The sequence below is a fragment of the Podarcis filfolensis genome (genome assembly GCF_964270895.1).
Source record: "Podarcis filfolensis genome assembly, chromosome: 3".
Classification (NCBI taxonomy): Eukaryota; Metazoa; Chordata; class Lepidosauria; order Squamata; family Lacertidae; genus Podarcis; species Podarcis filfolensis.
Window position 1 is genome coordinate 117,121,338 of NC_139606.1, and position 12,381 is coordinate 117,133,718.

The 12,381-nt window shown below is 46.8% G+C and overlaps 1 protein-coding gene across 1 annotated transcript in view; it reads left to right on the forward strand.

The window, feature by feature from the left end:
- Positions 1 to 10,228, forward strand: part of XKR6 (XK related 6) — a gene marked incomplete at its 5' end in the record, with an annotated part of 164,632 nt that extends 154,404 nt beyond the window's left edge. Inside the window, 2 exons of the mRNA XM_083605165.1 lie at positions 4,572 to 4,768; positions 8,899 to 10,228. Of these exons, the coding sequence (XP_083461291.1) occupies positions 4,572 to 4,768; positions 8,899 to 9,863 (1,162 nt within the window). The 3' untranslated portion in view covers positions 9,864 to 10,228. The remainder of the gene's footprint in view (positions 1 to 4,571; positions 4,769 to 8,898) is intronic.
- Positions 10,229 to 12,381: the final 2,153 nt, after the last annotated feature.

Genomic DNA, 12,381 nt, shown 5'->3' on the forward strand with positions numbered 1-12,381 from the left:
TTGCACTTTGACGTGTTTTCGAACTGCTAGGTTGGCAGGAGCAGGGACTGAGCAACGGGAGCTCACCCCATCATGGGGATTTGAACCGCCGACCTTCTGATCGGCAAGTTCTAGGCTCTGTGGTATAACCCACAGCACCACCCGTATCCCGCGGTCACCTGCTTAGATGGCTTTAAAAGAGGATTGGGCAAATTCATGGTTTGCAATGGCTACTAGCCATTGTGGCTGTGCTCTGCCTCCACCATTGGCTCCCAGTACGTTTCCACACACAATTCAAAGTGTTGGTGCTGACCCGAAACGGCCTTGGTCCTGTATACCTGAAGGAGCATCTCTATCCCCATCGTTCTGCCCGACACATAGATCTAGCGCCGAGGGCCTTCTGGTGGTTCCCTCCCTGTGAGAAGTGAGGTTACAGGGAACCAGGCAGAGGGCCTTCTCAGTGGTGGCACCCAACCTGTGGAACGCCCTCCCACCAGATGTCAAAGAGAAGAACAATTACCAGACTTTTAGAAGACATCTGAAGGCAGCCTTGTTTAGGGAAGCTTTTAATGTTTAACAGACCACTGTATTTTAATACTTTGTTGGAAGCCGCCCAGATGGGCGGGGTGTAAATAATAAATTTTTATTATTATTATTAAGCTGCAGCAATGCTTCTGAAGACCAGTTGCTGGAAACCACAGGAGGGGCGAGTTTCTCTTGTGCTCAAATCCTGATTGCAGGTTTCCCACAGAGATCTGTTTGGCAACTGCAAGAACAGGATGCTGGGCTGCATGGGTCATTGGCCTCATCCAGCAGACTCTTCTCTTGTGTGTGGATATGTGGGCGAAACTACGAAAACAGCATTGCAACACAATGTCCCCTCTCCCTCTTCTCCTCTTGGTTTGCTCTCAGTGATGTCACAGAACCAAAACTGATTGCCTGTGTGGCACAATGATGTCATCACGGTCACAGTGCGTTCCCCGATTAACAGGGATGGAGCCGTTTAAAATGCTCTTTTCAGGTTTGGGTTGTGTTTTCTGAAGCATGGAACCCGAACAGCGGCAGATGTGGGGCTTGGGGGAGGGTCACTGACTGCGAACAAACACATGAAATGAATGCAGGAGTGGAAAGAAAGGTTTGGGGGTGGCAATTTGCAATCATTCCTTCCTTTCCCCCCACCAGCACAGCCACTACTCCATCGCGGCGACTTCCACAGCAAAAATCAAACCTCATGAAAATTCAGTGCAGCGTGAAAGCGGAATTTAAGAAAATTAGTTTTCACCCAAGCCACGGTCTCTCTCTCTCTCCATCTACATTTCTGAATGCCCTCTATGATTAGATCAGATCGCCACCTTGCGGAAAATCTGAGTCATTTCCTGTTTGTGAGGGAATGCTCCACAAACCAGATCCTCTTCTCCCCAAAGCAAATATGCTTTGTTTTGCTGCTGCTGCTGCTGCTGCTGTTTTCGAAAACATCAGGGATGATTCCATTTGGACACAATACCGAATATTCAGTATCAAGGCAGAGAAATATGGGGCACGCTTTGCATGCTCTGCACATTTCACCAATGAAAAAATAGTAGTGTAAGACGCTGCCCCATATTAAATGGAGGTCGAAAACCACCTTTATTTTTTTGTGTGCCCTGTGAAAGGGCAGTGATTTTTATGAGGTCAGAAGAGATTTCTCTGAAATTTTCAGGATGTGCAGGGTTTCCTGTTTGCTTTAACTTTGCAAGGTACTTCAGGGGTCTTCCCCCACTTGTTTTTAAAACTTTCTTTTTTAAAAAAAGACATCATGTCTGCTTGCAAGAGCCCAAAGCTTCCTCTAGTCTCCTGGCTCAGCTGTACTCCCTAGAATACCCACATAAAATAGGCTACATCCACTCTGTGCATTTGAAGTAGTCTCATATCATTTACGGGGACGCGGGTGGCGCTGTGGGTTAAACCACAGAGCCTAGGGCTTGCCGATCAGAAGGTTGGCGGTTCGAATCCCCGTGATGGGGTGAGCTCCCGTTGCTCGGTCCCTGCTCCTGCCAACCTAGCAGTTCCAAAGCATACCAGCGCAAGTAGATAAATAGGTACCGCTCCAGCGGGAAGGTAAACGGCGTTTCCGTGCGCTGCTCTAGTTCGCCAGAAGCAGCTTAGTCATGCTGGCCACATGACCCGGAAGCTGTACGCCAGCTCCCTCGGCCAATAAAGCAAAATGAGCGCCGCAACCCCAGAGTCAGCCATGGCTGGACCTAATGGTCAGGGGTCCCTTTACCTTTACCTTTTACATATCATTTTAAACAGTCAAACCTTTCCCCCAAAAAAGATCCTGGTCATTGTAGTCTGCATGCAATATTAGGGGAAATCAGTTTGCAAAAAAAATGTATATGTCAGATAGAAACACATGCAAACTTGTGTTTATTAGGACGTATTTGCATAAAAAAACCACACCTTTTGCTGAATTTCTATGAGGACTTAAAAAAGTAAATGCAGAATTCTCAAACTGATGTGAATTGAAGCTCGGAAGAATGAGAAACTGAAACTTGTCCACCCCTTAACTTAAGGTGTAGATCCTAAATGAGTGAGAGGGAAGGAAACTCCATTAAATTGGAACGGATATACACTGAAATTAAATGCAATTTTGGAAACAGCAGACGTAAAATTAAGAAAATCTCCCCACACACACACACACTCCAACACCCTTTTCCCTCTCATCGTGCCCTGACTACTCCTAGCATATAAGGTGAACAGTTATTCATTTATCAGGAAAACATGGAATTAGGCTGGTGCGGTATAGTGGTTAGAGTATCAGACTAGGACCTGGGTGAGACCTGGGTTCAAATCCTCGCTCATTAGGTGACCTTGTGCCAGTCACAGCCTCTCAGCCTAACCTACCCCACAGGGTTGTTGTAGAAATTGAACGAGGAGGGGTGGACAATGTATACCACCTTGAGCCCTTTGAGAAAAAACTGGGGTAGAAATGCAGTCCATACATACGTACGATTCCTCTTAATATTTCATATTAACAAAGATTCTGCTTCTGAACCTTTAAGCCCAAACATTTGTCTAACGCAGGGAACTGCAGAAACCCAGCTATTAAAAAATTTCCGTGCGCTTTTCGGAACCTTTCTTAAGGGCAGCCAATTCGATAGCTCCTGCCTGCTCATGTCTTTCCTGTATCCGTCCCATCTTAGAGGCACCATAATTACTTCCCCGCAATCTCACATATTCGATCATTGCGATGGTAATAAGGAATAGCACTGGGATGAGCTTTTGCACAGTTTCTACTGGCCCTAATGAAATTTAGCAAGTGGGTTAGGAACATAAGAAGTTGCCCCATTCCGAGGGCAGACATTGTTGTCTACTGTCTGGCAGAGGCTCTCCTGTTTCAAAAGTTGGACATAGTCTAACCACCATGTGAGCTTTGTGTGAGCAAATCTGTATGAGGCTTATCAATAAACATGTATGGAAATAATCACACACGCACATATGCAAATATAATTGATCGATTGATCGATAACTAAAGCTCCTGCAATGACTTTAATTGAGCAATATCCCTAAAATGTAACTGTAGGAAGCAGGAAAGTGAAAGCTGAATTAATGGGAAAGAAGCTCTAGCTCTCTTTCAAATCAGAACCAGTGAAGGCAGTGAAGGTCCTGTGTGAGTGTCTGGAGGCGGTTGGAGGATGGATGGCGGCTAACAGATTGAGGTTGAATCCTGACAAGACAGAAGTACTGTTTTGGGGGGACAGGAGGCGGGCGGGTGTGGAGGACTCCCTGGTCCTGAATGGGGTAACTGTGCCCCTGAAGGACCAGGTGCGCAGCCTGGAAGTCATTTTGGACTCACAGCTGTCCATGGACGCACAGGTCAATTCTGTGTCCAGGGCAGCTGTTTATCAGCTCCATCTGGTATGCAGGCTGAGACCCTATCTGCCCGCAGACTGTCTCACCAGAGTGGTGCATGCTCTAGTTATCCTCGCTTGGACTACTGCAATGCGCTCTACGTGGGGCTACCTTTGAATGTGACCTGAAAACTACAACTAATCCAGAATGCGGCAGCTAGACTGGCAACTGGGAGCGGCCGCCAAGACCACATAACACCAGTCCTGAAAGACCTACATTGGCTCCCAGTATGTTTCCGAGCACAATTCAAAGTGTTGGTGCTGACCTTTAAAGCCCTAAACGGCCTCAGCCCAGCATCCCTGAAGGAGGGTCTCCACCCCCATCATTCAGCCCGGACACTGAGGTCCAGCTCTGAGGGCCTTCTGGCAGTTCCCTCCCTGTGAGAAGTGAGGTGACAGGGAAGCAGGCAGAGGGCCTTCTTTAGTGGTGGCACCCGCCCTGTGGAACACCCTCCCACCAGATGTCAAAGGAAAAACCAGCTACCAGACTTTTAGGAGACATCTGAAGGCAGCCCTGTTTAAGGAAGCTTTGCATATCTGAAGGACTATTGTATTTTAATATTTTGTTGGAAGCCACCCAGAGTGGCTGGGGAAACCCAGCCAGATGGGTGGGGTATAAATAACAAATGATGATGATGTCCTTTGATCCGATCTGGTCACAAGCTCACCTTCTCCCTCCCTTCTTTCTCCCCTTGTCTCCAGGTATATCCGAACCATGTACCTGGGGATCCAAAGCCAGAGGCAAAAGGAACACCAGCGGCGCTTTTACTGGGCTATGATGTACGAGTATGCAGACGTCAACATGTTGCGCCTCTTGGAGACTTTCCTCGAGAGCGCCCCACAATTGGTGCTACAGCTCTGCATAATGATCCAAAAGAACCGTGCAGAAACCTTACCATGTAAGTTGCCCCACCTGGGTGGGAGAGACACTATGTACGGGGAGGGGGGATACACCTCCGTGTCGGCAGTGACTGCTCTCCTTGATCCATCGCCGTGCCCTAGAACACGGTAGCAAACAAAGCCATGCCTTCTTTGTGGCAAAGACTCTGCCCGTTTCCGCTCGCTGTGTTTCCTCTACGTATCAGTGTGGGAGATGGGCCAATCGAGGCACAAATGCCTTGCCCGTTGCCCTCTTTCAGTGTGGTTCTGGGCTCCAGTTTCCAAATCTTTCCAAGCCACTGTCCCCTCGGTTCCATAAACTCCTCCACATTGCCCCTTACCCTGCCCTACAGAAAGCATTATTCAGATGAGCGGTTTTCACGACCCGCTGATAACACAATCAAATTCAAAACAGCGACAATGAATTGCACGTTGGTGCAAAACCCAGTTGAAACTTGATTTGTTTAATTACCGTATTTTTTGCTCTACAGGATGCACCTGACCATAGGACTCACCTTGTTTTAGAGGGGGAGAACAAGAAAAAAAAAATCTCCCCCTCTCTGCCCCTTCCATTTCTCCTCCCACTTCGCTGAAGGGGCGCTGCGCAGAGAGGGAAAGCTGTGCAGCGCCTCTCCAGCGATGCGAAGCCAGGAGAGCAAGAGGGATCAGTGCGCACCGACCCCTCTCGCTCTCCAGGCTTCAGCGAAAGCAACGCGAAGCCTCCGGAGCGCAGAGGGAGCGCTCCCTCTATACTTCGCGTTGCTATCGCTGAAGCCAAGGAACCTGCATTCACTCCATAAGATGCACGCACATTTCCCCTTAATTTTTGAAGGGGGAAAAGTGCATCTTATAGAGCGAAAAATACAGTACTTCAATGAGATTGATTGACTTGATCCAGCGATACCAGTTGTTCAAAGTCTGATATTCATTGGCAACTCCAGTGCCGCGGCCACCCCACGGCCGCCCCCTTGCCCCTAAGCACTGCCACCACCACCTGGCAGGTGATCCTAGTGCCCACTTTGGGAACCATGGCTCAGAAGCATACTCAAGACTTGGAAAACCACAGCCAATGTAACCGACGGCAATGATACCGTTACAGAAGGGAGGAGATTATACTGTAGCTAAATCTGATGGAGTTCAGTGGATGATGGACCATTAGAGCGAATGGGGCACTGCCCCACCAACTTCCATCTGTCCTCAGCTAGCTCCCACCTGCCTGCCTTCTTACAACTATTCCAGGGGTTGGCACTGCCTGCTGGCATAGTCTCAATGCTGCCCTTGTAGAAATCAGCAGGAAGAAGAATGAGAATGCCCATCTTTGGCTCTCTGCCTCCACTTGTTTCCTTCCAATCTTAGCACTACTCCCTTCACATTTTGCACTAGTATCATTATCAAATTACCCTTTAAATTTTGTTGGTGCCAGCCAGCAACAGACCAAAATTTGTGTGCATGCACGCACACACCTTTTTCACATGCAAGCCATAAATCACACTAACATCTGTGAGAAGACAGAGATTGTGACCCTCCGTAGCTCAGTCAGTAGAGGATGAGTCTCTTAATCTCAGGGTCACGGGTTGGAGCCTCATGTTGGGCGAAAGATTCCTGCATTGCAGGGGGTCGGACTAGATGATCCTTGTGGTCCCTTCTGTGATTCCTTCAGTAATTTTTACTGATGAAGATTGAAGGAGCAATGCTCTTTAGGGGCAGTCCCTCGTGAGTCTTCCAGGGAAGTCTAGTGGGAACCTGTTCTTCCACCATTCAATGCTAGAGGGCCTATCTTTGCTTGTAGAAGGTCCCAGGTTCCATCCTGGACATGTCCAGTTTAAAAGGGTCAGGTAACAGGTGATTTAAAGGGACGTGGTGGCGCTGTGGGTTAAACCGCAGAGCCTAGGACTTGCCGATCAGAAGGTCGGTGGTTCAAATCCCCAGACGGGGTGAGCTCCCGTTGCTCAGTCCCTACTCCTGCCAACCTAGCAGTTTGAAAGCACGTCAAAGTGCAAGTAGATAAATAGGTACTGCTCTGGCGGGAAGGTAAATGGCGATTCCGTGCTCTGCTCTGGTTAGCCAGAAGCGGCTTGGTCATGCTGGCCACATGACTCGGAAGCTGTACGCCGGCTCCCTCGGCCAATAAATCTAGATGAGCACCACAACCCAAGAGTTGGCCACAACTGGACCTAATGGTCAGGGGTTCCTTTACCTTTAACAGGTGATTTAGAAAGTTCCCGAATAGACAACAGCAATGCTAAGCTTGACGGAGCAATTCCCAGACTACAGCTTCTCTGTGTACTTGTGGGGTGCTCTGCATGAGGAGATGGGCCACATCTTGCAAAGGCCCTTTGGGAGGAATATGGATATAGTTACCAGGAGCTTTGGACTGCAGCAGAATGAACACCCCTGGGCACCACATTAGCAACCCCTGTCTTAGAGCTTTGCTGGGAATAATCAGAACACCAGAGCAGAGAAGCCAATTTAAGGTGGCCTTCCAGTCATCATCAGTCATGTCAAATGTTGCACAATCCCCACCTTCCTAGGTCTTCTGACAACAGATGCTTCAAATATAGGGTGCTTCTGACAATGGATGCTTCAGGCTGAGCTATCAGCCTAGATTAGAGAAGGGTTATAGAAGTCCAGGGTGCGGGTGGCACTGTGGTCTAAACCACAGAGCCTCTTGGACTTGCCAGTTAGAAGGTCGGCAGTTTGAATCCCCACGACAGGGTGAGCTCCCACTGCTCTGTCCCAGCTCCTGCCAACCTAGCAGTTTGAAAGCACATCAGTGCAAGTAGATAAATAGGTACTGCTGTGGCGGGAAGGTAAACGACGTTTCCATGCACTCTGGTTTCCGTCACAGTGTCCGGTTGCACCAGAAGTGGTTTAGTCCTGCTGGCCACATGACCCGGAAAGCTGTCTGTGGACAAACGCCGGCTTCCTCGGCCTGAAAGCAAGATGAGTGCCACAACCGCATAGTCACCTTTGACTTGACTTAACCATCCGGGGTCCTTTACCTTTACCTATAGAAGTCCAGTGAGCCATATTCAGACCACCATCTCTTATATCCCAGCCAAGCTTTTTACTCATGAACTCCTAGAAGGTGAGCTGTCATGTCGACGAGTCTGCAGATCAGGCGGAAAGACCTGGCAAGCAAGATGCAGATTATGGGCTTCACCTGCTCATGGGCAGTTTTAATTAACTTGGTCCCTTCTGATTTCACAGTACCATGATCAGTTTTTAAAATCATTGCTATTATTTCATTAGCAAACAAAACTAGCACAGTTTTCCAACAATTCAACGACAGCTGAGAGCAATTGAGCATGGTCAGGTGTAAAGATAAGGAGACAAAAGATATATATGAATAAGTATTAAAAGAAACTTGCGCAAAAGAGACAATATGACATTTTTCTAAGATAAGACATGAGCACATCAAAAACTCATATAATCACAAAGTGGCAGATGAAATCATATTCCGATGGAATTTGCCATCCATGTGATTGAGTTGTTAAATAAGCTTAAACAACAACAACAGTCCAATGGGTCTATGTCCCCTCTTGAGAGCCCAAAGTTAGTGGGTTAGTTTCTCCAAGGTGGCTATAAATAAGGCTTTCTTAAACCAGTTCACAACAGAGTACAGTGGTACCTTGGTACTCGAACAACTTGGCTCCCAAACAAATCGGCTCCCGAACACCACAAACCCGCAAGTGAGTGTTCCAGTTTGCGAACGTTTTTCAGAAGCCGAACGTCCAACATGGCTTCCGCGGCTTCCAATTGAGTGCAGGAAGCTCCGGCAGCCAATTAGAAGCCACACCTCGGTTTTTGAACAGTTCTGGGAGTCAAACGGACTCCAGGAACAGATTAAGTTTGAGAACCAAGGTACCACTGTACATAGAAGCCTCCCACGCAAGGACAGTGAGCCTCATCACCATGCACATCCATGCAGATGGTGGCCTCGACGTATTGCAGCGCAGGCATGCTCCCGTAGGAAGTCCTGCTTATTTTACTCTCTCTTCTCTTCCTCCTCTAGATCTTTCTCGCTACCCCGACCCGCATTTTAAACATGCTCCACACCTGCTCCCCGGGGGACGATGATGTGGGCCGCTGCGTCCCTTTTGCTTCCCGTTTAACTCTGTGGGTTTGTGTGTGTGTGTTCTCCCGGCAGGTGTGTCCTCTGTCGCCTCCCTGATGTCCCTGGCTTGGGTGCTAGCCTCGTATCATAAGCTTCTCCGGGACTCTAGGGATGACAAGAAGAGCATGAGCTACCGAGGGGCCCTTATCCATCTCTTCTGGCGTCTCTTCACCATCTCATCCAGAGTGATCTCTTTCGCCCTCTTTGCTTCCATCTTCCAGCTCTATTTTGGGATCTTTCTGGTGGTCCACTGGTGCGCCATGGCTTTCTGGATCATCCATGGCGGGACAGACTTCTGCATGTCTAAATGGGAGGAGATTCTCTTCAACATGGTGGTAGGGATTGTGTACATTTTTTGCTGGTTTAATGTCAAGGAAGGGCGGACCCGATACCGAATGTTTGCCTATTACACTGTAGTCTTGACGGAGAATGCTGCCTTGACGCTTCTTTGGTATTATTACAGAGACCCCGACACCACTGACTCGTACGCTGTGCCAGCGCTCTGTTGCGTCTTTCTTAGCTTCGCCGCCGGGGTAGCACTGATGCTCTTGTACTACGGCATCCTGCATCCCATGGGGCCAAGAGCTAAGATCTTTGCCAGCTCCTGTTGCGCCGAACTGCTCTGGGGCATTCCTTTGCCCCCTGATGTTGAACCCATGGCTCCCCAGACCCCAGGGTACAGGGCGGCCCAGGCAACGCCCACCAGAGCGGCCACGGAGCAACAGGAGGAACTCACGGCTGAGACTTGCTTGCCAGTTTTCCAAGTGAGAGCGATGGTACCCTCGACTCCGTCTGGGAGGCCCTACCACCCAGAAGGCCCTCTCATTAAGATAGACATCCCAAGGAAGAGGTACCCGGCTTGGGACGCCCATTTTGTAGACAGGAGATTAAGAAGGACTATAAACATTCTACAGTACGTCACCCCGACCGCCGTAGGGATTAGATATAGAGACGGACCTCTCTTGTATGAATTGCTACAGTACGAATCTTCACTTTAAAAGCTCCTTTAAACACAAGCACACATACAAACATGCAGACACACGACACACAGACACACACACACACATGACACACACGACACACACGACACACACACACTGTCACAGACAAACAACAAAAGAATTAAAAGAGGGAAATTGGGGGCGGGGAAGGCGGGTTAAATGTTTACGGTCATGAACACAGCTCATGAAACTAACCTTCCAATAAGTTTTCTTTCTGGTTGCTGTATGTATTTAACTAATTATATATATATATATATATATATATATATATATATATATATATATGAGAATGAGAGATCCTCGATGTTGTGTAAGTAAAAACAAAAAGAAAAACTTTCCTTTTGTTTTTTACGCGCAGGAGAAGAAGAAGAAAAAAAAACAAAAAAACCAACAACGCAAAACCAACCAGTATTTTCAAACTTCCACGCTTTCAGAGGTCGGAGTAAAGCAAACAAGCTCCGCCTCTGAGTTTTATACCTTACACCAAGTGTAGGACATTATCATAGGGATTGGTGCTGATTGAAAATAATAATAATACTAATAATAAAAATATATATATAACAAACAAACAAAAAAACCTACAACTGCCTTATGCCCTTAGGTGCTGAGTTTCATTATGTACTGTCACCTCCCTCATGCAAAGCTCTTTGACGGTTTTAACAACAGAAATTATATATATATACATATGCGCGCATGTACAAGATGGGTGTGCGCATATACAGTTATGTCTATATATGTATATAAATATATATATATGAAACTAGATTTTTTAAAACAAAAATCAGATGAAGAGGAAATATAATTGCTCTTATTAGATTGGCGCAAAAAGAAAAAAGTGAAAATGCCCACGCTTAAACTTGAAGAGGGTCCATGTTCGTTTTATGATTTGGCATGGGAGTTGTTTTAATTGAACGTATTTCGGTTCCTTTTATGCAGGCCAGTCTGTATTTGTAATGTTATAACTGCATTCCTGAGGGGGGGTGGGGGGTTAATGGGTGGGGAAGGGGAAGGGGAAGAGGAAGGGGGTGATACTTTTATGTTTCGCCATACTGAGCTTGTATCTCAGGGTGTAATCCTATTTCTTTCCAAGCCAATGAAAATCCATTTTTTGACTTGCACCCGCTGTGCCGCGACTCACCAATTGATACGTCTTTGGGCAGCCAGGCAGTCTTCAGCCAGTCTCTCTTGCGGACCGGGCACCCAGTTCACTCAAATGGTAGAAGCTGGCTCATGGACGCCCTAAAAAAATCCATGCGCACATCAGTTTCTTCCATTGAACTGAACGGGGAACCCATTGCATCAGTAGACTGCAGCTCGCCTGCCTGCAGAAAATAACAAAACAAGTTATTTCATTGGTTTTCATTGCAATTGATACTGAGATCAATACAAAACAAAACAAAAACTTCTCTGATTTTTTTCTGGAAGCAATTTTTTTTTAAAAGATGGCCTTTAACTCTTAAACTGAGTACCAAATACTAATGATGATCACGGTGAGGATTACGATAACAGAACTTAAAAAGTATTTATTTATTTTTTAAGTTCCGTCATGGCTTTCCCCTTCCCCTCCCCCAATCATTCTCAGTCTTAATAAAACTCAGCATAGTAGCAAAAAGAAAGTCAATTTAAAGGCACAGTTCTGGAGCTTTGGCTGGTAATTGGGCTTTGATCTGCAGGCATCATTTTAAGGCTTTAAAGAGGGACACGTCAATTGAACGTTGTAACGGTGCGTCTCGTTTCGTGTCAGCCTTAAAGTGATCTTAAAACGGTATTCTGTGATTTGTTTGTGTTTTTCTATTTTCTGAAGAAGGAAAACAAAAATGAAAAACGAAGGATGGGGATAGCTCATCACACTGGCGTGGTTCCGGCAAAAATTTGGTGCTTAACATTTCTGTTGTTTAATTGTTGTGGTGGTTTAGCCAAGAATTGCTTGGCTTCGCTCATAGTGCTTTCTGGGGGAGCTGCAGAAACAAACTGGTTTTCTTTCCCTGGTGCTCTTTCCTGTATGTCTGTAGGAAGGAAGACAGCATCCAGCAACGTAACAGCTTAGCGTAGAGTTCCACCAACCTCAACGTTTTGACCTCGGACTGCAGGAAAACTGAAAAGCTAGACTCTTTGTTTTAACATGTTTGATGGTGTCAGGAGGTTCACATTTGGTTGCTTTCTCCTCTGAATTTGAGTTGCAATGGCAGGCAGTGCACACGAACCTTCCACTGAAAGAATGTTGCTTCTATAAATGAATTCTTCTCTCATCTAGGGCAATCTCTCTCCAGCCCCCAAAGGGGAAAAGGTGTGGGCGGGGGACACAAGCAACCCACCAGAAGCTTGTTTCAGTCCAGTGGATATGACTGCATTTTCCGTGTATCTGTGCAAATTAAAAAAAAAAAACAATAATTCAGAAATACTGTTAAATGTTTAAAATTGCAGCAGCAACAAAGACCCAAAATTGATTATGTTCAAAAGAGAAGATCAACATGGGGGCACTTGGGCGTGAACTGTGGCGAAATATGTGTAACCA